The sequence below is a fragment of the Sodiomyces alcalophilus genome, assembly GCF_042370955.1.
Source record: "Sodiomyces alcalophilus JCM 7366 unplaced genomic scaffold ACRALscaffold_8, whole genome shotgun sequence".
Lineage (NCBI taxonomy): Eukaryota > Fungi > Ascomycota > Sordariomycetes > Glomerellales > Plectosphaerellaceae > Sodiomyces > Sodiomyces alcalophilus.
This window is the reverse complement of record NW_027263539.1, coordinates 2,365,572-2,389,647: the sequence shown is the minus strand read 5'-3', so window position 1 is coordinate 2,389,647 and position 24,076 is coordinate 2,365,572. Positions and strand designations below refer to the sequence as shown.

The following is a 24,076-nucleotide window of genomic DNA, read 5'->3' as shown; positions in this document are numbered from 1 at the left end:
AGTCTGTAGCTTAATTCCTCCGTGATTCTTCGGTTTTCCCCTCTACAAACCTTTCAAGTAGAGTATAGTCATGACAGGACGTGGAACGAGAGGGGCGAAGCCTTTGCTAATCAATCACCATCGGTCATATATATCACACAAACTGCACTCTTATGGAGCGTGATATTGGGCACTCTCTGTCACAAGATACTGGTTTCATTATATGTTGCTGTTCTGCTCAATCTCCGTAGACTTGGAGAGTCAAGGTTCAGGGCTGACCCAGGAGGCTTGGGTGAAATAGAAATGAAGCGCCCCACGAGCAAAAGTGGCATCAGCCATACTCAAATAGAGTATACTTCCTAAACGTTAACCTGATACGCCCAACCTTACCATTATACTTTCTTAAATACAGCGATTGGCCTCATATCTCGAGTGTTAAAACCAAATCACTCTCGTAGATGGATGGCTGCTGTAGAAATATATATAGGAAGACCATGCCTCGAAAGTATTCGTAGATCTCTTTCGTCCTTGGCCCATCCTCCTCCAAGTCGCACATACAACTTCTGAACACTTTTCGAACTCTAGCACATTTCCTACGGACATATCCCAGCTCTGAGGCCTTGTAGCATTTTACCTACCATCTGCCCCACAGTGATACCACACCGATTCTTCTTCTCATTCAGCATGAAACTCGCGTATCCAAAGCCGATTATACTCGACTTGGCGGACGGGAGCGTCCGCCCACGTTCGCTTTCTGCTTCTCGGTGCTTGCCGCCTAGCAACCGTGACAATCGTCCACGGTCAAAGTCACTATCTGAATCTTCGTCTCCAGAGCCACTGAATAGACAATCCATACTAGAGGGCAGGCCGTCACCTCCCAGCCGCCCACCGACCGCTCAAGGGTCTCGGCCGAGTCGGGGCGGGTGCGACACGCCGAGCTCCATTGACGTCATAATTTGTAGTCAGGAGGTGAATCAGGGGGAAGTTCAGGGGGTGATTAGAGAAGCGGCTCAAGAGGTGGATCAGGAGGTGGACCAGGAGGCTGCTCAGGAGGCTGCTCAGGAGGCTGCTCAGGAGGCGGTTCAGGAGGCGGTTCAGGAGGCGGTTCAGGAGGCGGCTGGGGAGGTGGCTGGGGAGGTGGCTGAGGAGGTGGCTCAGGAAGTGGTTCAAGAGGTGGTTCAAGAGGTGGTTCAGGAGGCCGTTCAGAAGACGGTTCAGCATGACGCCAACCAGCATGGCGCCAAGCATCCACAGTCAACCGAAAAGCGGATAAGGCCGGACTGGCTCGGCAGCCACATTGGAGCACCTCCTCTCTCGACGTACGAGATTGTGGGATGTGAAATCGAGTCTGAGGGGCGGTGTACATGCCGTTTCCCAAGCAAGGACGAGATTGCTGCGAGATGGAGGTCTGAGGGCTGCCCGGGCCCTTCCAGGGTGAGAACCATCACAATGCTCGACGTGGCAGCCTGCAGAATCACCCCTGGAGTCCCCCACCCCCTAGTCTGGGACCGCCTATAGCCCCGACGTTGGCTGGCCTGATCTCTTCAACCCAGGTGCCATTGTCATGGCTTCCCAACATGCACTTCAAGACCAGTACAAAAAAACGCTTCAAAGTACATGTTGTTCGTCGTCTAGGAGGAAAAGTCGGAAGCCCAGAGGATGATGCATCAGAAACTCGTGTTGAGAAGTATGTTCTCGGGACATATACCGGAATGGGCGCATGGTGTGATCCTTTGTTGGCCAGAAGTGGGCATTGAATTCAATTACCAGAACGGAGGGGACTGGCGAAATGGGACGAGCTTCTGCTATTTAAGACCGCCTGTCTCGTGACCAGAGACGGGTAGATAGATGCCTGGGTTGAATCCAATGAATAGATGGCGATGACCTTCACATTGTGCCGCTTTTGTTTCGTTCATCCGTGTCTCGCACTCAATTCTCCGGAGAGTCATTGACCGTCTGCTCACCCAGGTGTGATTCAGAACGTTCGTCGTGTCTGATTTCGATGCTTACTTTTTACCGTGTGCGACCCAGCAACGGGTCAGTCGACAATCTCCCGGCCAGCGGGTCCTCTTCGTCCCGGTTGGATGTCGTGATGGCCCGCTCACGGTTGGCCTTGTCCAACCTCGCCCGCCACGGCCGGTACACGATAACGGAGCCGATTCCAATGATGAGGAAGAGACCGCAAATGCTGGCGCCGATGATGTCAAAGTGGTCACCAATGGCCTCGACACCGTCCCAGAAGCCACCTTCGAGCTCGGCAGCGTTCTGAATCAGGGTGAGAAGCTGCACGATACCGATAAAGGCCGAGACGAGGACAGTAATGCCGGTCAGGACGATGGAGTAGTACAGGATCGCGACCTGATCGCGTGCAAACGCCTTGGAGGTGTAGAGGGCCATCATGAGGGCGCCATCGGCGGTGTCGAGCATGCACATGCCAGCTAAGGAAAAAAGGGGCAAGTCAGTCCATTAGCCGCATGATTCGAAATTGGCGATGATTGTTTTCGTAGACAATCACAGGGCAACAAGGTCATACCTGTGAAAAGCACGGGGAAAATAAGAATCAGCCAGATGCTAGTACCCTGGGCACCATGCACGCTGGATAGACCGAGGATAGCAATCTCCGAACTGGTGTCAAAACCGAGCCCGAAAAGGACACCCAGGGGGAACATCTTCCAGGGTCGGTCGACGATGCGGAACACCTTGCGAAAGACATTTGCCATGAAACCCTCGCCTTCCAGTTGAAGGTTCTCGGCCGCATCGTCATAGTCGGCGTCATCGACGTCGACGTCCTCCCCGGCGGTCTGGATCCGGGAGCGTTCCGCGGCCAGATTCCGCTGTAGCCTCTGCACCAGTCGGTAAAGCACCCAGCTGTTCCCGAGACAAAGCAGGATCAAAAAGGCGGCGCTAACGGCCGAGCCGATGATGTTCCCCAGGCGTGCAAAGTCATCGAAGCGGTCTCGCAGGGCGCCACTAGTGGCAGCCACGATGATACAAGTGACAATGACAATGGTGCTGTGGCCCAGGGAAAAGTAGGTACCGACCGAAACAGGGCGTTGGCCTGACGCAATAAGGCGCCGGGTCATGAGGTCGATGGCGGAAATGTGGTCGGCATCTAGGGCGTGGCGGAGGCCGAGGACATAGGAGAGGAGCGCGGGTGAGATGAGAGCCGGATGGGACGCGAGGATGACGGCGGTGAAGATCCAGAGGATGATATTGACGGCTACGACGGCCGCGATGATTTGAACGGATCTTGGTGGGAGGGAGCGGAGGAGGGGAGGGATAGGGATATTGAAGCGGCCCATGTTGGCTGTTGGCGCGAGAGGAAGCTCTCTGTCGGCGGCGTGGAGGAAATTGAACGAATGGACAGAGATTGGGGGGCTTGGCCGCTTGATGGTTGAGCTGGGTATCGCGACAACCACACAATACGCTTCAGGAGGTCCGAACTTTGAGGGGAAATGTCTCGATACCCCGCGGAAAGAGGGGATGATGGGAATTTCCTCTTTTGTGTGCGAGACATATGGAGTTGCACTAGTAGGTAAGCAAATTTCACTAGGTAGGGTCCGACATCGTCGCACGTGCCCTACACAACGAGGGGGAAAGGGGAGTCGTGCTGCCTGTGACGTCATTGTCTTTGTGCCATGCAGGGCATTGCCGACATGAATAGTAATCATGGAGTGATCACGTAAACACCTAATGACACGTGACTGTAAGGGGTTGTTTGCATCTTCCTCCCTTCCAGTTCTTCCGTCTCTCACTTTTCTCAACACTATATTCAACTGTCGATACTCGAAGTACGTTCCAATCCCATATCGCCGTCTTCAGTCAAGTACTTCATAATACCCAGGGAAAACATCCGACTCTCCCATGCAGTCATTACCACGTCCTCCTAACCCGACGGCTCCGACCCAGACGTCCTTGGCAATAATCTTCTCACAGAAAACCACCAGGAAACGGCATTCATAATGTCTGGTGTCACCACGAACGCACCGAGCTCTTCCCTCGCCCAGTCCCGTACTTCCGCAGCTGTCAACGAGTCGGTGCCATACACGGCCAGCGGCCGAGCGGGTCCGTAGGCTCCGTCAACCTCAAAAATCCGCACGAAGCAGCCGTTAATCACGCCCGCCATCGCCTCCAGCCTGGCTATTGATTGGTCGGCTTCGGCCGCGATGAAACCCGCTCAAAGAAGTCCAGGTCGAGCTGGGCCTTCTCCACTGCTTGGTGCGAGTTTCACGTGCCTTGAATATTGCAACCGGTGGCCTCGTGGTACTCGGCGAGAGTCATCGAGTCAAAAACGGCCCATCCTGAAGAGGACATTTTGGCCAGTCGCATTCACGACACGGCCTGAGGCAGCGACACAGAACAGAAAAGGAACCAAACGCTTACCCGAAGAACCATCGCCCCGTACGGATCATTGGGACCATCATCCGACATCACAACCTTTCCAATATGCTTGCCTTTGAAGGTACCGGACGGCTGAAGGGATGTCCATCCACGAGAATCGGTGGGTAGGGCTGGTGACCTTGACGTGACCGCTCTCGACGAGCTCGAAGAGCTTGCTCATCACCCATGATACGACCACATCTCGAACCCTGTCGGGAGACAAGTCAACCGCCAGCTCCGAACGAGATGCTACGGTCGAAACGGCGCGATTGGCAGGCTTCTGTGGTCGGCCTGGATGCTTTGCTTTCGGCTTACTTGCACTGGGAGGATCATGTTCCTTGGGCGACGGGCGGGAAGACGCGTCGCGTGTGCGACTTGACCCGCCGGCCGGTGAAAGTCATGGACCTAGCGGTTGATACGACCACTTCTTTAGGTGGGAACCATTGTCCATCGCGCACTCCGGTTAAATGTCTGGCTGAACACCGACAACCCACGTATCACTGCAAGAGGGTCTGGGCATTTGTTCCATTCGGGGGAATGGCGAGAACGTGTTTCAATTCCTCCGTGACCCATCGTCCTTTCGAACCATCTTTCCATCAACTGTCATGTGGGCATGCACATATGGCGCATCAGCTGCTCCACCACCTCGTCATGTTCTGCCTCCAGGGCTAGATATAGGGGATTCCGGCCTTGCCCGTCGCACAAGCTGGCGTCGGCCCCGTGCTTGAGCAGCAAGGAAACGAGCGCTTCGTCTCCCAAGCTCGCGGCAATATGGAGCGCCGTCCTCCCCCGCTCATCGTATGTGTTGATCATGGAAGAGCCGTGTTCGAGGAATGTGGCCGCCATGCTGCAGTTTCTTGATTGCGCAGCAACGTGTAAGACCGGAGGGAACGCCGATGTGTCCAACGTTGCCGACGAAGCCGCTGACGCTGGGTAACTTCTCACGCTACTGTTACTGCTACCACCACTTCCTCCTGGCGTTCCTGGGGTGCTGAGCGACTCGACTCTGTTGTGCAGAGGCAGCGGTTCCGTTCGGCTGCTTCCCGGCCTCCCGTTGGCGTAGGGGGTTCCCGACAAGTTGGTGTCCCACTCCGATCCCTCGACATTTTGGTGTGTGTTCGGTATATCTCCTATGCTGCCCGGTGTCGCGTTTCGGGAGAACCCCGAAGCGCTCGAGTTGTCGCTCCGCCATATCGTCGTGGATGGCAGGTTGGACGGAAGTCCTGGTATGGCATGGATGTGAGGTTGTGGCTGATGGTCTTCGTAACATGATGATGGTGTGTCTGCACAGTGGATCTGCTGGTCTTCGGCGCACAGCCCGGATGTGGGGAAGGGTATTGACTCTGCCGAAGACATGGACGGTTCATGATATGAGGTCGGAATGGATTCGTGGCGAGAGTTCTCGTGGATGAAGGAATCCACGCCGTCGATGGTGAAGCCTTCGGCGGCGTCCACCACGTATTGGTGGCCATCTTTCTGATCACACTGTGGCGGTGGTAGGTAGTCTGCTATGGCCGTGGCACAGTCCCTTTCCGCCTTCTTCTTCCCTGCTCTCCTTTCTGGAGGATATCGGTGTTAACAGACAACCAGCAGAGTACAGTCACACGTTAGCCCACCTCTGAACCTCCTTTGCGCCTCTCGGTTCTGCAACCTACGGCGAGCCGAGACGGTGGGTGGCTGGGTTTCGATGATGGCGCTGACCGAATCCTCGGTAAACATTCTCGCTCACAGGTCACAAAATTATCGATTCCAGATAATGTGATCAATGTTATTCGGAGGATTTGTAGTAGGCGAAAAACACCACGCATGCATGCTGTGGGGGGTCATCTAGTACTCTGGGTAGGTCATATAACATTCTAGAGTAATGACCCATGGGCCTCTCCCACTCGCACGCAATCCATGTCCTACATCAAGCGATAAACATTTAGTTCCGGCCCTCGTCTACGTCTATCGAGTCTCCCCCCTTTCGGTCCGGTTCTGTATCGTTCATCCAAATCCAGCAGGACCAATTGAGCTGGGGATCCATAAATGGACCAGGGCTGAATGGGCCACGGGTGCATTGACGAGCCCTACCAGCGGAGTCCCCCTCCTTGGTGTCAATCATAAGAGACAGACCCGCTTTAAATGACTGTAGGCTGCGAGGAATCCCTTCCATCCAGCGCTCATGTCTGCCTTGTGTCTTGGGCATCGGTAGCGGTTGAGTGAGAGTCCTGGGTTACACTGGGTGTCCTTCGATTTGGCCGTCCGTCCATTGGTTGTGCGAAGCACGTTGGACACAACTCACGGGCTGGCTCTGAGGGCACCCGTTGGCCCGTCCCGTCTTACTCCGGCTGCCGTTCTCGTACGTTGTATACCGTCTGGAAATGACCTGGGCCAAGATGAAAGGGAGAGCGGGAACCGAGATGGGACAGAGCTCGCTATTCTTCCAAGCTTCGCCTAACACAGCCGGTTTGGTCGCTCGGTAGTTCTAGCCTATAAGACTCGTTCTTTGATATCCTTCCCCAGCATGGCATGGCTTGGCTTGGCGGTAGATCGTCCGGGAAGCGAATGCGAATGGGTGGAGTGGAAACGGCGCCGTTTGTGGCGTTTTGCGATATTGGATGAGGCAGGGGATACGATGATGCGAATGAATCGGATGTGGGTTGGAAGTTGAGCTCGTTTTTGTAAAGCCCAAGTCGCCTTTCGGCTCTATCCCATCCCAGCTAGTGCGAGAGACATTCCAGGCGGATTGTCTTATTGCGCTGGACGAATCACGGACTTTGGAAGGACCAGACGGGACACCAACATGCATGGACGCTCGACTTCCATCCCGATTTCGATCCCGTGTCCCATCCAGCGTCGCCGCTAACAGCCTCCGTCCGTCTACCCAGGCAAAGCCACGCGGGATAGATTTACTGCCACTTCAGCACCAGACCATCCAGCGGCCTACACGTTGTACATCATGAGATTACGAGAAGAGAAGTATCTACTCAACTTACAACGTACGCCAAGGCTTGAATACCTTGTGTATAGTTGTAAGACATGAATTAATGTCCACCGGCTGGTTCCTATAATTGGGCGCTGTAGACCTGTGGAAGTCCTTGTCTATTGGCCCGGTACGACCCGCTCATCAGCCGGCCGCATGGACTCACGGCCGGTTGGTCCCGCAGGCCGCTAGACCAGCCGCACAGTGTGAGTAAACGCCGCCACCGCCTACGTACGTTGTAAGCCAACAACGGTATAAGCCGTTGTCCGTACGAGCTTATAACGTGCAGCGCAGTAATATGTGTCAAATAACACAGTATTATACCAAGTCGTCCTCGCTAGGAAGAGCTTAACCCGGTTAAGCAACGGAGAATGGGAGTACAACCAAATCCTTGGTCCAATATACAGGAGCACAGAGCATACAAGGTACCGTATAAACTCACTAAATTGGAATATCGCGCTATCCCCTTTTTGCTCTAGTATCCACTTCTCCACGTAGCCCAAAACAAACGTCGCCTATATATCGCTACCTTATCGATAAGCCTCTATTCCCACAACCTCTGTTTTACCACGATAAATATGGTGAAATGGACTCCTTTGATATTGAGGCTGAAAATACCTTGCAGAGCTACTCTCGTTCATTGGAGACTTTCGGGGCTGTGGGACGCCAAGTCGTTGGTATGCAGTAGCGCGATATTCCAATTTAGTGAGTTTATACGGTAATTACGTTCTGTCACCATCTAATAATAGCAACAAGCCTCTTCTAAGACCCCACGTGCTGTCGACAGTTCAGCGGGGTAAGGACTTGCATATACTTCGTGGTCATTGTATTCATAAGGACCAGGGGCCAAAATCAGAGACGCCCCGGACATCGGTGATCCAGACTAGAATAGAAATCTCGTGAAGTCTTCCAGGGACCGATTGGCAGCAATCAAAGCGTATGTTCTCTGTACTCCCCACTGCTCACGTTCATGTGGCATATAACATACCACGCAGTATATATTGTTCCGTCCTTAACACATTTTGCGATTGCTGAATGAAGAATTAAAGGTACATGGTCTATAATTCTATGTGAAGCCGTTTGTCTATTCGTACGTCGCTAAAACCCAATGCTATTAATTTGCCTATACAACGTACTCTAGAACTTCCGTGCCGTGGAACTCGTGGCCATTCTAACCCCGGTAACCTGACCGCAAAATCTTCGAGGCCTGCTCGGAGCCTGAGTACGTTGTACACCTTCGGCTGCTTGGCATCCCGGAAAACTCACACAGGCACGGCACGCAGAAGCGAGTATATTGGCCATATGATTCGATAAACTCTCTCCAAAGACTAGGCCCATGGCCTGTGCGGTGTTTAATTCCTCCCACTCACGCTCTTCTTCGCGCGCACGCGAGCTATGAGGCGTAGGCCAATAAGCAGACAATGTCCGAAGGAAAACCCCATGTCCGAATGAGAAGGACATGTCCGAACGCAAAAGACAAGTCCGAAGGAACAAGACAGGGCAAAGCTTTTTTTTCCCCTTTCTTTTTGCGCACGGTTCAAGGTCGGCGGCGTCTGGATTTGCTGACTGCATGTGCTGGGTTTTGTCGAGGTTTTAATTATGTACCGGCCGATGGAATAAAGCTATAAAGACGCGACAATGTTCGACGAAGAGTGGAAACGGAATCCACGTGTCCCTTGCATACATCGTTGCGTCCGTGGGTTACAATCCGAATAGTCAGACCGGTCAAGTTTCTTTCGCTTGCCCACTGGAATCATGTCTCAGATCTCCTCTCTGCGCTCCAGCACCGGAGCCCTCCTCCTCTCGCTTGGGCTCATTGCAACCCCAGCCCTGGGACTGGACACGCATCGGAGAAGCCCCACGGGATGCCTTTCCCGATGTAGAGTTATACCTGGCGATGCCCTCTGGCCGGGACCAAACGCGTGGAAGACTCTGAATGACACCGTTGGGGGGAGGCTGATCGAAACCGTTCCCATCGCCCACGTGTGTCATGATCCCGCTTATTCGGAAGAGGAGTGTCAATTCGTGACCGAGAATTGGCTCTCGCCCTATGTCTTGTTGGTTTTGCTTTTCCTTCTTTCCTTGTCTTGTCTTTTTCTCCACTCACCTCTCCCGTTTTTAACCCCCCTTTTTGATCCCCCTTTTTGGTCCCCTTTTTTTCCTTGCACCTCACCCCCCCTTCTTTTCCCAAAACAAGACGACTCTAGAATCTGGACTGACGGTAGAAAATAGGACTCCTCGGCCGGGCGATTTTCTGTCATCGTGGTTCCAAAACCAGTCGTGTGTGCCACATACGGACAGATCAACCCCCTGTGACCTTGGCAACTATGCTAGCTACTCCATCAACGTCAGCAGCGTGGACCATGTCATTGCCGGCCTGGACTTTGCCGAGAGGAACAACGTCCGGCTCGTTATCAAGAACTCGGGACATGAGTACGTCGCCGCTCCCACTTTATTCACCTAACCCACTGTCATGGGCTTATAGGTTCATCATGGCTGACACATACCTATTTGCAGCTTCTACGGGAAGAGCACCGGCAAAGGAGCCCTCGCCCTCTGGACCCGCCACCTCGACCACAAGGAGATTATCGAGAACTACAGTGAATCGTACTATCAGGGCCCTGCCTTCAAAATGGGCGCAGGCGTCAACGGCGGAGAGGCGAGCGCCTACGCAGCCGACCACGGCTACCAGATCGTTGCTGGTTCGTGCCCAACGGTTGGGCCCGCAGGAGGTTACACACAAGGCGGCGGCCACTCCTTCTTGACGGGATTTTACGGTTTTGGCGCCGACAACGTCCTGGAATGGGAAGTCGTGACGGCATCTGGCGACCTTCTCATCGCCACCCCGGAACAAAACGAGGACCTGTACTGGGCGCTCAGCGGCGGCGGTGGCGGGACGTACGGCGTCGTGGTCTCCATGACGGTGCGGCTATTCCCGGACGGCCAGGTTGCCATGGCATCGGTCGACTTTGACGTCGACACGATCGGCGACGTGGAAGAGTACTGGCACGCCGTTCAATCGATGATCACCGATCTCCGGCCCTTGATCGACGCCCACGGTTTCGTGGGCCAGTTCGCAGTCACCAACGAGACGGCCAACTTCTACGCTATTCTTGCGCCGGGGATGACGAGCTCCCAGCTCTCCAACATCCTCAATCCCATCCTTCCCACCCTGGCCACGGACGGCGTCACGCCGCAACAGGTCAATCTGCATCTCTATGAGAGCCATAGCTACTACGAGCTCTACGCGCGAACAATCATGCCCCTCGCTGGCGGTGGAGTCCTAACTCCCGTCACCGGCGGCCGATTCGTGACGGGAGCGAACCTCGACGCCAACGCGACGGCCATCATAGATGCCATGCGCACCACCGTCGCGGGCGGGAAATTCTCCGTCACCGCCGTAATGCTCAATGCGCAAGGCGCGGCCCGCGTGGTGGAACCAGTTGCCGATAATGCCGTGCAGCAGGACTTCAAGGACGCCTACCTGTGCCTCATTATCCCGGGTGCTTTTGACTGGAACGGGCCGTGGGAGGAGGCCGAGAATCAGCAGGAGGAGTATATGAACGAGATCCTGCCGCTTTTCGAAGAAGTTACCCCTGGCGCCGGTGCGTTCCTCAATGAGGCCAACTGGGCGCAGGCTACCGCGGAAGACTACCACGGAGATAATCACGAGAGGCTGAGGGCTATCAAGGCCAAGTATGACCCCTACAACCTCTTCTATGCCTTGACTGGCGTGGGTGAAGATGCTTGGACTCCGGATGCCGAAGGTCGTCTTTGCAGGACTGAGATCACTGCCTGAGATGGTGGCGCGATGTATTGAGCGTACGAGCAGACTTTCCATTCTTTGTTAGTCGATTGTATGATGGTCATGTGTTAAGAATGGGACAAGCGGTCTTAGATCCAGATATTCTTCTATAGATGCCCACTCATATTATTCACGGGGGTTTATATATCATGAATATTATGAAATGAGGTCCATACATCATTCCTTCTCATCATGCAGATATTAAGGCATAGTACTAAGGCCGCGGAAATCGGAAACCAGCCATGATTTCGTTCTCGCAGGCCAATCCTTTCTGCTTTAACAGCCGAGTCTATGCATCCTCCTAAACGGCGGTTTACTCCGTGGTACTCAAGTCATATGTACAGATCAAAAGTTGATACGTTCTAAGACAGCAGGCTTGCGATGGATACTATAAAGCACATGCAACGACAACAGAGTAAGACCTTGATCAACGCGGACTCTGGAGTAGACGGATTTCAGATACCGACACCTATAGTATTCTAGTCATTCTTATACGACTCTCTTGCACTAGGTATTACATTTGAATACCGCAGCACTTGTTTATTAGAGACTTGAAAGTACATGTAGGGTCCATAGAAAACCAAACTATTCTTCGTGGCATTGATGCGGAATATGTAAAGACGTATTTATAATTCTTGATGCCAGAAATATATTCCTGTGACTTTCATCCCGCGTTTCATTTTTGAGGTGTAGACTATGTGTACATGTAGTCTATATGTCGTGATCGTTACCAGGGGATAGTCGCGCCATCGATGACATTTATGAATTTGCCAGAGGTCTCCTCTCGGGTAGCCTTGTCGAGCTGTTCTCGATGTTAGTCATTACACTTCTCATCTCTGCAGGTTCTAAACTTCAGGGTAGAGTCTTGAACATACAATGGCAATAGTCTTAGTAACGCTCTCCTCGATAGTATTAGGGGCTTCCGCCAACCCCAGGTCCCGGGCACCGGCGTTGCCCATCTCGGTCTGGACCAAGCTATATTCCAGGTTGTTTAGACAATACGTCACCTTATAGCAACAGGGGCTGCATAATAGTGAATGCGTGTGCGCATAGTAATAGTTGAGGTCTTACCCAGGGTGGATGGCAAAAGCAATAAAGGACTTATTCGCAGAATGGACGCCCGCGGTGAACCAGTTCTGCGCAGCCTTGGAAATACCATACGCAGCCACAGACGACGTGTTAAACGCATCGAGACAGCCGATGGAAGCAGCAGCGGTTGAGATGGATAGCCACTTGGGCTGAGCAGACTTCTCGAGCAGAGGTCGGACGGCCTGATACAGGACGATGGGACCGACAGTGTTGACGCTAAAGGAGTCGACGACGTCCTTGATCTCAGCTTTCTCGACAGGCACTGACGGGGCCGCGTAGCCGGCATTCGAAATGACAATGTCAATGACAGAAACACCGGCGGCTTCGACTTCCTTGACGGCCTTTTGAGGGTCGGTGAGGGAGGTACTCTCGATGCTGACCAGAATCAGCCTGGAGCCGTGGCCGGTGGGCAGGGACTTGAGATGGTCGTATTTCGAGTCTGTGCTGTTCCGCACCGAGCCGATGATGGTGTGATTTGGGCGGGCAAGGTAAGTCTCAAGCAGGGCCCTGCCGATGCCTGCCGATAGGGAGTCAGCTTAAGCAAGGACGCACGGTCAAAGTAGGGCGTCACCCCTGGAATTTGGCGGGTGCCGCCAGCTCGCGTTTATGGGGTTGCTATGTTCTTACCTCTCCCGACGCCGGTAATGAAGACTGTGGTTGTGGTGGCCATATCGAGGAAGTGGATGGATCCTGTTTTGGGCGTTGACTAGATAGTAGAGAGAACACCTTGGTCTGGACAGATGAAGGTAAGGAGGTTGGCAAAGAATCAAGATCTCTTACTCCTTAAGTAGTCTACATTGAATTCCCAACACGACTGAATCCAGCCGTGGCAACATTGAACGTTTGTATTGTTCAATTTCAAACCAGCGGTAGCATTTATAAGCAATCTCACGCTTCCAGAAAGACGAGCCTCGGTTTTCATAAGCTCAACTTGATAAGACGCACAGCACGCATTCGACCATGGTCGTGGGATGTGCACTAAGATGCCCGCCAAGCGCATCCTTCTATACCATGGTCTACGGTATTGCTTATTGTCTGCGTAGGGTTGACCAACCCTGCTTCAAGGCATGTAGGAGATCCTCATGCATGGTGATACCGAGGCAATGTTTGTAAGCACGAATGATGCAAGGGCCAGGCACGGATGCAGACAGTATGATCCTCCCCCTATCTGCACGTCTAGCTTAATATGATTACTTGCGTTTCTTCCCGGAACCATAAGCTTCCTCACAACTTTCGTTTAAGCGCTTCTAGGAGCGTATGCGTGGAGCTTTTTTCTCATACCATTCCCATTGTCGGTATAGTACTAGTTATCCCTGTCCATGATGTTAGATAATAGACATGACGCGAACTGATTTTCGGGCCGCGAGAGAAAAGAAGTGTCTCAAAATAGATAGGCGGTGACCCTCTCACATGAGAAGGCCCGTATAAGGTGAATATCGACGACCAGAGTCTCTGGAACGAGGAGTACGGCCCTGACACACCATGACACGTGTGCTTTGATATCAGGCTTGAATGACATTGGGAAGTTTTAAGAAAGGTATAAATAGTTACCACGACCTATTCCATATAAGTGTTGAGAGGTACGTCCGTTCCATGTGATTTGCCTATGCGTTGTTTCTCTTTTTTGTCCCTAACTGGGTTGGGTTTCCGTTTAATGCTTTTTACTAGACGTTGCTGGGCGATAATGGCATCAGGAGGGTAAATATCGTATTCTATCTCATTCTTAAGTTTGTGTCTCTAAGCCTGGTGATACTGTGTCTCAATCATTGTTTAGGCTTACGAAACTATCCACTCATTCTCAGATGCTTATACTGTGTTCAGATACATGGTTGGCTCTACATTGTCTATGTACCATACAGGGCAAAAGGCCATCAGGTGTTTGGCCTCGCATCTTCTTCTCCCTGTCTGAATCAGGCAGACCCGACATTTCTCCGTGTTTCCCAGTCGTTTACCCTTTACCGGTACATTCTTCTGCCGAGAAAGCCCCTGGCGTGAAAGAGATGTGTGATGGAATGGGGATTTGTGGCGCAAAGGCTTATGCATGGTTTTCGACTTACATCCGTGCTGTTTTGCGGCCAACTTTATATGATTTCAGGTTCGTCAGGCTTCTTCTTCTTTGTGTAAACTTAGTTTCTTTGATCCTATGTCTGTTTGGTTGGGAGTCTCAACAGTTTGTGTCCACCGACGTAGACATTATTCTACCCCTGGCTGTTACCCCTGACACGTGCTTGCAGTGATTCGGCCTTGACAGCCGATGGCTGGCGGAACATGCGTCTCAATAATTGCACGGCTTTCTCTGGCGCAACTCACACTGATGGCTGACTGAGATGGAAATCGGTGTGGGAAATAGACACCAGTCTGTGGTTTGAAAATCGGACCGGGAGTGGCTGTCAACTTTCGAGTGTAGCTGGTCCATGGTGATGCAACTGAGAACCGACTTCCATACGAAGTAAGATTCATACTACAGTGACAAGGGAAACTCCACGTCCATGGTAGACATCAATACATGCAGGCACAGTGGAGGGGCTCTGCAGGCTGGAGCAGGGGAAAGGAGTTGAGCTCAAGGGTCTGGATCGACGTTGTCCGTGGATATGTTCGTTATGACTTCATGTAGCGACGTAGGTAGACTGGTCCGAGAAGATGTTTGCTTTATTATTCGATTCGTATGCTTCCAACTCGACGTTTCTAGGGCTCACATAAGATCCAGCAGCCACAACTGATACGATGCCGCATCGCCACCAAGTGACGCCTCTGTCCGCCTCTTTGCGCCTCGGGCTCTCCCATGGCCACCTATGGATCTGGCGAGAATCGTATAGTGCCTCGGAAGCCTATCACATCTCTCTTTCGACGCCTTCTCCCAAGCCTCCGAGAGAAAAATACCAGTATTAATAGCCGTCTCGAGTCCTAATTCTTACGAAGTAGGCCCCGTGCCTGTTGCAGATTCTGGGCGCCACTTCTTCTTCGTCTTCTATCCCTCTTCAACGCAACGTGAAAGCACGCTACAGCTTAAAAGTCACCAACAGTCATTGACTCTTCCCATTCACTCTTACTCCGGTTCAGTCGATAACAATGAACGGTGCAGCGGCATTCGTATCTGCAACTGGTCGTCAGAATGACTGCGCTATGAACGGCGGCGGCAAGATGGACTGCGACAAGATGGACTGGGACAAGACGGACTGCGACAAGAAGGACAGCGATAAGGACTGCGACAAGGACTGCGACACGAAGGACCATAGCATGGACGGCTGCGAGATGGACTACTGCGACGTGAGCGACTGCAGCATGAAGGAGGACTGCACAGTCAACGGCGATGGAAAGGACGCCCCCGAACCGTCTCCGGGTAGAGACGTGTCCCCAGGGATCCCCTGCGTCCGGCCGGCCACTCGTCGGTTCTCGCTGGATAGCGACAGCGACGAGGACAACACGATCGGGTCGGCCCCCGAGGTCGTCCCTTCGATGCGGGCCTTCTCGGACGGCCAAGAGTCTCGGGAGGATGAGATCAAGTCGGCGTATAGCGACGAACCCCTGGACTCGGTCTTCTCGGACGATTCCAGTTCGTGTTCCAGCAGTCGTTCGAGCGAAGATCAGAGGCGCCTGATTCCGGCGTATATGGACCAGTGGGAGGCAGACGAGGCCGAAGAGAGGGGCCCTCTTACCACCGTGGAACACCTCGAGTGGGCTCTACCTCCCCCCCTGTACCCCGACACAGGCCCCTTGTTCTTTCCGCAACTGACGGTTCGGAACGACACCCCTCCGCCCCCGGCGCCTTTGCCAGCCTGGCTGGCACCCGTCTCTCGTCGGATGGATTCCAGTCCCCCATCGGAGGAAGAAGAGGAGAAGAGAGTAAGCAAGGGGAAGGAGAAGGAGCGGCCCACCTTTGGCGCTTGTTCTCCCGACGAGGAGAAGGCCAACGACATGCGCCAGGAGAGCCACGGAGGCTGGGCCAAAGACGGTGGCTGGGCTCAAAACGGAGGCTTCATCGGCCGGCAGAAAAAGCGAGACATGGAGGCTCGGCGAAGGCGGAGCCAGTTCAGCGTCCTGCAAAGGAGGCGGGCGGCCATGAACGCCGAGTTTCAGGAACGCATCGAGCAAGGGCTGGAGCCCGCTCAGGCAATGAAGTGCGAGGGAGAACACGCCAGGGGCAAAGAGGACGATGAGAATGGAAGTGAGGGCGAGCTGGCAGGCCCGCACAGGGCTGGAGGCCCCGTCGATGTGAACCGGGAGTCGCACATGGTCGCCACACAGCATCTATCGCCGGACTGGGGCGCTCCTCTGGCACGGCAGGCCCCACGGCCTCCATCCCTAGACAAATAGCAGACTCCCGATCAGGCACGGGGCGACGTTGGGGATATCGAGGCCGAGACGTCGCCCGGGCTTCAAGATCGGATGCCGGACCTGGGCGGGGGTTGCTTGAGGACGAGTCGGGACCGGAGCGATTCGTGGGCGTCGGACAGATCGGACAGGACGGTGGTGCCGAACGAAAAGTATGGCGTTGCTCCTCATGACTTGTGCAAGGTCGCACGGGGCCAGATGATGAAGTATTATGGCATCACCGTGACGGCATATTGTCGTCCGCCGCCTTATGTTCCAAAGTGGTTCAGTCCTGACGATGTTACTGCGAAGAGGGACAAGAGGGACTCTCGAGATTGGCCTGAGAGTGGACTGGAGCGAATAGCCGACAGTTGATTCCAGGGCTCTTTGTCGTGCTCGACTACTCATATACCCAGCATCGCATGGTATTTCTTCGCAGTTAGACACGAAAGAAGTAGGAGAAGCTTTTATAATACTCACTTGGGGAGCTGCGACGCTGCCATTCCGTTGTCTTCGGTAGGATCGCCACTCTTGATGCGGTCTGGTAGTTGTTGGCAACGCGCAACACGGGCCGAGGTCCTTAGCTGAGACGATAGTACTGCCCAGGTAGCCCACAGCCAGCAGACAGAAATATAAGAAAGGCAGAGATCATCAAGTCATAGGGGCAATAAAGTGGTTGTTGCGTTGCTTCTTCAAAGTTGTTGGACAAGCGGTGAACCGTCTTGGTGTTTTTGAATTTAGAAAGAATGAGCTTTGGCAGAATTGCAGCTGTCAGCAACTGATTCCGGTCGGGGTATTGGACGGGTGGGGCGATCACGTGTAGATAAGCGGAAAACTGATACCACCTTATCTCAGCAAGCTCAGACCACCCTACCTACCTTATACCACCCTGATTCGGGGTTTTCCAATTATTTCTCCCGCCGTCGCCCTTCAGGAATCCGCCGCAAGAACGCGTCGGCCTTGGCCCATTGCAAGGCCTTGTCTATGCCGACAACGTCGTTCTCAAGCTCGGTTCCAGCACGCGGTGACGGAGAACCTGGAGTCGAAGCACGATCGGATCATTCACTCGCTGGCTTCGTCGTCGTGGAGAATGAATTGGCCGTCTATGCCGTCCGTCCCCTGCCGAGCCGCCCCCACAACAACTTCCCGAAGATTTGCAGCCGATTTATCGAATGGGATATTTCTTGGACGACTCGAGCTGTTGAAAAAGGCCCGGCCAGTGGAAAGCTATGAGATCGAAGCGTTGACGGTTGAGCACTGGAGTGCCTCGAAGTGACTCCTGGCTCGAAGAGATCGGCTTCACCCACGGTGACCTGCTGTGCGGAGGGAATGAACAGTCGAACCAGTTGAAGCTCTTTAACTTCGGATCCGCAAGGGCTCCTACGCATTCCTGCTATGCAAGCGACGTCATGAAGACCACTGGACACCACTTACCATTTCCTCTATCGGGAGTCATGCCCGTTCCTTCTCGGAAAGTAAGGACATCGAGACCCTGTTGAAGAGTGGTCGGTGAAATCGGAGAAGCCGCCGAACAGACAAGCATCATTCGAGGCAGCTGGACGGGGGCTATGCGTCTGACTTCCACGGGGGTCCTCGGAAACGGGTTATAGCCATCATTGGCTCTCGGCGTCCTCTGCAAAGTACCGAGTTATGTGCTCCGGAAACTCCGGGACTTGGGTCTCGCCCGGGATTGGATTCGTCAGGCCCAGCGGAATCCTTCCGGAAGAGTGAGGACAAGTACGATGTACGTCTCTTCCTGCAAGACAACTGGTTGATCATGAGGCTGGCTTGGACATGCGGCGATGATCTTTTTGTCATACGGGGCACTCATTCCATCAGCCCTACTTACCCCATCTCCTGGTACTGCATATGAATGCACGGAGCTGTCCTCTCGACACAGTCCGATACGCTCGACTCTTTGCTCTGTCAGACATGACAAGATGCAACAGACGCAGACATAACAGACGCCCTGTGGTCCTGTCAGCCTTAGAACATCCCCTCCCTCCCATGGTATCAACCAGTCGGCTCTTCCGCCCATCCTCCTATAATCCCTATAATCTGCACTGCTCCCGCTCCCCTTTCTATATTTCCATGTTCTTTTTTGGTTTCATGTTTCCATCCTCCCCGTTCCCCGCCTTTGTCATACCCGTCCACTTATAACGGACAACTCATGATTGGACCAAGTCAAGCCACCGTCTGCATCGCACAAAGACGGTCTCAGCCCCTTGCCGCATGAATTCTATGGATTCTCCCCTTGGTTCGCCCTACAATGTGTCCCAATCCGTTCAAGTACGGGGAGCAGCGGGATGTACAATGCGCCGCCCCCAGAAGTCGGATATCCCTTTGCCCTTCCACTGGCTGCTTGCTTTTGTCTTGCCGTCCAGAATCTCGCCCTGTAGGAAGGGTTCCCGTTCTCGACTCACGTTACATAGCACCTTTCGGGGTCAGGTGGCCTGCCTGGGCGCTGTGCTTTGTTCCGCCGAGATATACAAAAGGGCCCGATGTTTCCGAGTGATGGACTTGCGAGTGTCTAGGCCTGAACTCCAGTATTCCTTTTGTGTTGACGAGACGCTTATACAGTCAAGTCCTTCTACTTCCCCAGACGCAGCCTTCGTCTTTGACATCTCATTCTCGCCCTCCGAGTCCTCGCTCACGAGAGCACATCTAGGACACAATCGTTTTATACCGATCCGAACTTCATCCCAAACGCATCAAGAAACGAACAAGGCAAACCAAAGATCACCAAGATGCTGCAGCTACTACCCGCACTGAACCCCTTGAACTACCTCCTGCTCTTCCTCGCCGCACTGTCAGCCATTGTAATCGGCTTTTCCACCATTCGCTATGTACGTTTCTCATCCTCCTTCATGGCGCTGTTTTTGGCGACATGGTCTCACTGGCATGTTCGGTGTGGCTGCTAGATCCTCTTCTCCAACGCTTCAGACGAGCCAAATTTCGAAGACGACGATTCCATCTATGCCTTCTATGGCGGTGCGAAGAGATATCGCAGCGCCAGACTTTCAGGTACGTGGTCCTCTACGCACTTCTTCCATCTATGCCGCCTTTCTCCTTTCGTTTCCCGGGATATGGTGAGATACGCCATTGCAAGGCGACCACTGATACACCTGTCCAGGAATCAAGCGAGTGGCCTTTGATATGTAAGGGGTAGCTAGACCGTGTTATGTATGTCCAGCAACAGAAGCAAGGGAGTCCTATACTAGTGAGCGCATAATATACCAAAGAAGCATGTTTCGTTTTCGCAAGGCAAGGCAACAAATGCCAACATAATTCCTAGTGGCATGGGGCTGACTGTTCAATGTTCACGTCAGACGATGGTAAACCGCTCCCTGCGTCCCCATTCCGAAAGAACCACCGCGTCTTTCTCCTCGCAATAGAGAACCCCCATCCGCTCAAAAACCAGCTGGTCCTCGTCCTCCCCCGTCTGCTTCAGCATAAGGAACATCCGAGACCCGTACACGCTGACCACCGTCATCGCCACGCCGTCTTCGTGGCCACTGGCCTGTAACGTCGCCAGGAACTCGTCCGTGTCGGGATACAAGTAGCCCTGCGACCGGCCCAGCGTACCATCGCGCTTCTTCACCTCCATTCGGAAGGGGAAATGCCAATTAGATCCTCCCGTCAGCCAAAACCGTACGTCGCACAGGTACCCGACCGCCGTCAACCTGGCGTCACCGACGTCTACGCTGCCGTACCTGTTCTGCCCCGACGGCTTGCACCGAACGTGGATGTCTGTCAGGTCCGGGGCGCTGTTCGCCCACCGCCCGCGGTCGTAGCTTCGCTTCCAGAAATGAAAGGTCACGTAGCCCGTAACGCTGGCCCAGGACCAGGAGGGCGCAACGGCGGGGTCGATGCGACGATTTGCGTGGTCGGCTGCGTGGCTGTCGAGTTGCACCGGACGGTCGACGGTCCATAGAAGTGTGGAGGGCAGCGTATCCGACCATAGCCCCGCGTAATAATGGACGTCGGGCGCAACCGAGTGGGCACGGCTGGCCGTACCCGCCAGGGCCGCCAGCTTGTCCGAGGGAAAGGTGAGCGTGCGCCGCGTGTACTGCTCGACGACCTCCTTCCAGTACTCCTTCAGGTCGTCCGTGTCGATCTCCCGGGGCTGTTCGAGATCCAAGGGGGCGTGCACCACGTTGTCGTGCGGCCGGAGCTGGCATTCGCACAAAGAGGCCGAGGCGCATCGCCAGGTCACTTCGTTGGGGAGAAAGTGCAGCATTCGACGAGGCAGAAGGGTTTCCTGAAGCACCCAGCCTCGTGGGATCAGGTAGCTACCTTGCTCTCTTAGCCTCGCTTTCGGCGGCCGCGAGCCGTCTTCTTCCTGGGGCTCCCAGTGTGGATAGTGTCGTCCGAATCCACCCAGGCTTCCAAATTCCCTAAGTGGTCGAACGAAGAGCTCGCCGTTCTCGCCTTGGGGTCCGCGATAGACGAGTTTCCGCGTCTGGCTCGTCAGATCCCGTCTTTCGGGGCTGTTTATGAATCCCGCGCTCCCATTCTCGGCAGTGTCTGCTGCGAGGGTGAGCAGACAGTTGGCGTATACCTGGTCCATCTTGGACCCCTGGACGTCCCAGTCCTCCTTGGAGTCCTGTATGATGCAAATGGAGTCGATCCAGATGTAGTCGACATCCAGGGCGCGGCATATGCGGATGGCGTCTTGGAACGTCTTTGGAAAGGACGAGAAGGGAATGGCGCGCTTGAAGTCCTCGAGCTTGTCCTTCTCCAGAAGCAGCGACACGTCCCCGCCCCAGCGATGGCTGAGGGCAATGTATCTTCCCGGCACGCCCTGAGTCTCGACGAGCCGGATATCATGTCCCGGCTTGATCAGAATCACTCGGTCGGGGAGGACATTCGACGGGGTTTTCTTCTTCCTACAGCTTCGGTGTTTCTTCTCGCAGTCCGACACCCAGGTTCTGATGACATCGAGACATTCAGGAGCGTCAGCGACAGCCGCTACATGTCTCGCAGTGCGAACGACGGGCCAATGCGAGACACTTCCTGTTCAGGGCTGGTCAGACTGGTTCCCCGGATGCTACCTCGGGAGGGAACTCGCCATCCAGGCAGAACAGTTCGACGGAGCGCTCCACGGGAGGATATGGAAGATCGGGAGCATCAGAAGGCCGCGAAGGGTCGGCAGACCAACGACCCTTGTGGAAGCCTGGACATTTCGTTCGCCCTGTCAGTGATACGAAGAGCGTACTGCAACCCCTCCCACTGACCCAAAACCAACGCGTCTTTACCTTCGCGGCCGTACAACTGGCGGGACATGGTCTCGGATTTCGGGTCGAAGGTCTGGAGGACCGACGAGTCACCAAAGGCATGGACAGACACCAACTCGATTCTCGGATCGCAAAGATCAGATGGGCTGACCGTTTGGTACAGCAGTTGGCATGCCGGGCAGCCGGCTTGCGAGCCCTGGATGAGATCTGTGGCGGAAATCCATACTCCTGGTCCTAGAAGACCTTGGCAGAACCGGCAGTCGGTGTTTACTTTCTTGCGAAACAAGCGTCGAAATGACTCCATGGGGAGTGAGTACGGTTGTATTTGTTCGTCTCTTGATGAGATGCGGCCGGACAATGTAAGAGCGAGGCCAAGGATCGCGGGATCCCCAGACCGACAGGTATGTTGTCAGACTCCATGTCGGAATCTCACGCCCTCGGCCCCTCAACTGCGTGCTGATGCTGCCTGCTGACAAAATACAGCACGTGATTCAACTCGATCCTTCGGGCTGGCCGTCAACCGTCAAACGTCACTCCAAATTGTGCGTGTCCAAGATTCTCATGAACCGTGATGATCGGGCCCAGCGTTAGCCCATGAACCCCCATGATGAGAGCGACATGTGCATGTGTATTGAACATGCATATCGAACTACATAATCGTGCAGAATAAGACAATGGACACAATCACCGCCGCTTACGGAGGCGAACCCCGATCGGGCCAACAAAGCCAACGAGGCAATTAGGGGAATCTCTCCCCCCCAGTGCCGAGATGAGATGACCTGGGGTGGCTGGGCCAATTGCCAGGCCAACCGTATTCAAGCCCCTATTCAACTGGGCCGACACGTCGTCCGTGCTGGGGAGAATAAGAGGTTGGTTTAAGCGACGCCCCCTCGCACCCCGGTCTCTTAACAAGTGGCACCAATGACGGGTAATGAAGCTTCATGCGCCCAGCCCGACCCGTCCCCACCTCGGACGCTAGAATCGGCGGAGCCTGAGGGAAATGTCCGGCCGGCGGTGAGTCCTGCGTCCTTCAAATAGTCGCTCTCGTGGCCTTTCTGTGAAGGGAGTCTTTCTTTTTTCCCCCCAAGCCCTCCCCAGGGTCCCAGTCCTCTCCGCTCCGGGGACCAACCAATTTGACCGTTTGCAACGAAAGAACCGTATAAACAAAGACCGAACCGACCATGCGTCGGTACACCCTCGCCAGCTTGGCGGGTGGTATGGTGTCCGTCGCCCTGGCGGCGGCATCACAGGCGGCTGGCGACCTTGCTGCCGTCGCCGTCACCACATACATGAATATCGCCGGCCTGCCCGACTTGATCCAAGGAAACGAAGTGGCTGGCCACAAGGCTGAACTCCCTCAGACTATTGAGTCTGAATTTGTCGATGATGTCCAGGAGGTGAGTCGATACAAGACGACATGGAGACACCATGGCAACTTGGATACTAACCTATCCCCCTAGGACGTGGCGGAACCCTGGGTCGAGATCCCGGAAAGCGTCGAACCCGCCGCCGAACCCGTCATCGACAACCCCAGCACCACCGACTCCTGCGAAACCACCGACAACGGCGCCCACCGCCCAAGCCGTCAGGTCGAAGGATGGTGGCACGACTTGCTCCGCTTCGCGCGCCTCAACAGCGCCATCCTCTCCGACCACGACGCCGCAGCCGTCGAGTCCACCTGGTCCCCCGCCAACCACGCTCCACCAGTTCCTGTCCCACGGCGGACTACACGGAACCTGGTTCTCCGACGTCAACACCCGGCGCTGCGCCTCGCCGAACGCGAGCCGTGGTCCAAGGCCGCCACCATGGCCAAGGGCCAGCGCAACGAACGCACCAGTGCTGGGCTCTTGCTCAAGCAAAGTCAGATCACCGCTGACTACGCCCACCTCAAAGCTCCCTCGGGGGCTGGGGCTTTGTGGGCTTCCTAGCCCGTGACGGGAAGGGGGATTTCGCAGGTTAGGTTGGCTTTTGTTTCCTCGCGGCAGTGATAGACTCACTCGCACGCCTGGACAATGGTCATCATCCTTCACCTCCTTCCCCTGTTGCCCAGCTCTCCCACCTCTTCCGACAAGAGCAAGCATGTCAGCTAGCTACGTAGTCCCGAGTCGACTCTAGCACTCAACCTTTCCTTTGTCTATGAGATTATGGCCCAAAAACACATGATACCTTTCATGATAAATATAATATACATGCATAATCAAGAGCCGCTGATAGTGCTTCATGTGTCCCGTCTAACGTAAGTGTGTCTGTATGAAGAGATAATATGAACACTTGGACAAACTGCCCGAATATCCGTGCAAGTTCAAGGGC

At 54.4% G+C, this 24,076-nt stretch overlaps 9 protein-coding genes across 9 annotated transcripts; 5 read left to right on the top strand and 4 right to left on the bottom strand.

The window, feature by feature from the left end:
* Positions 1 to 420: 420 nt before the first annotated feature.
* On the bottom strand, positions 421 to 1,375 carry ACRALDRAFT_1065976 (uncharacterized protein). Its single transcript, XM_071017257.1, has one exon. It carries the CDS (start codon positions 1,213 to 1,215, stop codon positions 850 to 852), a length of 366 nt encoding a protein of 121 aa, XP_070872066.1. The 5' UTR covers positions 1,216 to 1,375; the 3' UTR covers positions 421 to 849.
* Positions 1,376 to 1,538: 163 nt separating this feature from the next.
* Positions 1,539 to 3,449, bottom strand: ACRALDRAFT_1052781 (uncharacterized protein). Its single transcript, XM_071015754.1, has 2 exons — positions 2,513 to 3,449; positions 1,539 to 2,417 (listed from the first exon to the last, which is right to left on the bottom strand). Exons 1-2 carry the CDS (start codon positions 3,279 to 3,281, stop codon positions 1,993 to 1,995), a joined length of 1,194 nt encoding a protein of 397 aa, XP_070872065.1. The 5' UTR covers positions 3,282 to 3,449; the 3' UTR covers positions 1,539 to 1,992.
* Positions 3,450 to 7,910: 4,461 nt separating this feature from the next.
* ACRALDRAFT_213353 (uncharacterized protein) lies at positions 7,911 to 8,890 on the top strand (the record flags this gene model as incomplete). Its single annotated transcript, XM_071024065.1, has 7 exons — positions 7,911 to 8,001; positions 8,112 to 8,197; positions 8,238 to 8,296; positions 8,366 to 8,402; positions 8,530 to 8,672; positions 8,756 to 8,804; positions 8,867 to 8,890. 7 exons carry the CDS (start codon positions 7,911 to 7,913, stop codon positions 8,888 to 8,890), a joined length of 489 nt encoding a protein of 162 aa, XP_070872064.1.
* A 189-nt stretch (positions 8,891 to 9,079) lies between these two features.
* Positions 9,080 to 11,123, top strand: ACRALDRAFT_2141444 (uncharacterized protein; the record flags this gene model as incomplete). The annotated part of the gene is made up of 3 exons (XM_071024178.1): positions 9,080 to 9,381; positions 9,557 to 9,757; positions 9,842 to 11,123. 3 exons carry the CDS (start codon positions 9,080 to 9,082, stop codon positions 11,121 to 11,123), a joined length of 1,785 nt encoding a protein of 594 aa, XP_070872063.1.
* Positions 11,124 to 11,856: 733 nt separating this feature from the next.
* Positions 11,857 to 12,888, bottom strand: ACRALDRAFT_1072790 (uncharacterized protein; the record flags this gene model as incomplete). The annotated part of the gene is made up of 4 exons (XM_071018023.1): positions 11,857 to 11,931; positions 12,005 to 12,104; positions 12,201 to 12,735; positions 12,846 to 12,888. The coding sequence occupies 4 exons, from the start codon at positions 12,886 to 12,888 to the stop codon at positions 11,857 to 11,859; spliced, it is 753 nt and encodes a 250-aa protein (XP_070872062.1).
* Positions 12,889 to 14,888: 2,000 nt separating this feature from the next.
* ACRALDRAFT_1065974 (uncharacterized protein) lies at positions 14,889 to 15,371 on the top strand. The gene has a single exon (XM_071017256.1). The coding sequence runs from the start codon at positions 14,943 to 14,945 to the stop codon at positions 15,105 to 15,107; it is 165 nt and encodes a 54-aa protein (XP_070872061.1). The 5' UTR covers positions 14,889 to 14,942; the 3' UTR covers positions 15,108 to 15,371.
* On the top strand, positions 14,890 to 19,817 carry ACRALDRAFT_1095243 (uncharacterized protein; the record flags this gene model as incomplete). The annotated part of the gene is made up of 22 exons (XM_071019768.1): positions 14,890 to 16,451; positions 16,533 to 16,875; positions 16,911 to 16,967; positions 17,018 to 17,035; positions 17,078 to 17,124; positions 17,228 to 17,241; positions 17,271 to 17,346; positions 17,385 to 17,748; positions 17,793 to 17,874; positions 17,945 to 17,980; positions 18,031 to 18,101; positions 18,171 to 18,266; positions 18,312 to 18,428; positions 18,470 to 18,500; positions 18,551 to 18,677; positions 18,719 to 18,786; positions 18,820 to 18,924; positions 18,962 to 19,086; positions 19,173 to 19,437; positions 19,473 to 19,618; positions 19,663 to 19,687; positions 19,736 to 19,817. Exons 1-22 carry the CDS (start codon positions 15,288 to 15,290, stop codon positions 19,815 to 19,817), a joined length of 3,459 nt encoding a protein of 1,152 aa, XP_070872060.1. The 5' UTR covers positions 14,890 to 15,287.
* Positions 19,818 to 19,827: 10 nt separating this feature from the next.
* On the bottom strand, positions 19,828 to 21,815 carry ACRALDRAFT_1083519 (uncharacterized protein; the record flags this gene model as incomplete). Its single annotated transcript, XM_071019461.1, has 2 exons — positions 19,828 to 21,545; positions 21,788 to 21,815. The coding sequence occupies 2 exons, from the start codon at positions 21,813 to 21,815 to the stop codon at positions 19,855 to 19,857; spliced, it is 1,719 nt and encodes a 572-aa protein (XP_070872059.1). The 3' UTR covers positions 19,828 to 19,854.
* A 1,033-nt stretch (positions 21,816 to 22,848) lies between these two features.
* Positions 22,849 to 24,062, top strand: ACRALDRAFT_1083518 (uncharacterized protein). The gene is made up of 2 exons (XM_071019460.1): positions 22,849 to 23,163; positions 23,227 to 24,062. Exons 1-2 carry the CDS (start codon positions 22,948 to 22,950, stop codon positions 23,692 to 23,694), a joined length of 684 nt encoding a protein of 227 aa, XP_070872058.1. The 5' UTR covers positions 22,849 to 22,947; the 3' UTR covers positions 23,695 to 24,062.
* The last annotated feature ends 14 nt before the right edge of the window (positions 24,063 to 24,076 follow it).

Bases quoted from the DNA above. Each gene is read 5' to 3' on its own strand.
- ACRALDRAFT_1065976 (XM_071017257.1), bottom strand. From the start codon at position 1,215: ATGCTGGTTGGCGTCATGCTGAACCGTCTTCTGAACGGCCTCCTGAAC.
- ACRALDRAFT_1052781 (XM_071015754.1), bottom strand. From the start codon at position 3,281: ATGGGCCGCTTCAATATCCCTATCCCTCCCCTCCTCCGCTCCCTCCCA. The intron at 2,418-2,512 runs GTATGACCTTGT...TTTTTTCCTTAG, and splicing joins TTTCCCCGTGCTTTTCACAG to CTGGCATGTGCATGCTCGAC.
- ACRALDRAFT_1065974 (XM_071017256.1), top strand. From the start codon at position 14,943: ATGCCGCATCGCCACCAAGTGACGCCTCTGTCCGCCTCTTTGCGCCTC.
- ACRALDRAFT_1083518 (XM_071019460.1), top strand. From the start codon at position 22,948: ATGCGTCGGTACACCCTCGCCAGCTTGGCGGGTGGTATGGTGTCCGTC. The intron at 23,164-23,226 runs GTGAGTCGATAC...CTATCCCCCTAG, and splicing joins TTGTCGATGATGTCCAGGAG to GACGTGGCGGAACCCTGGGT.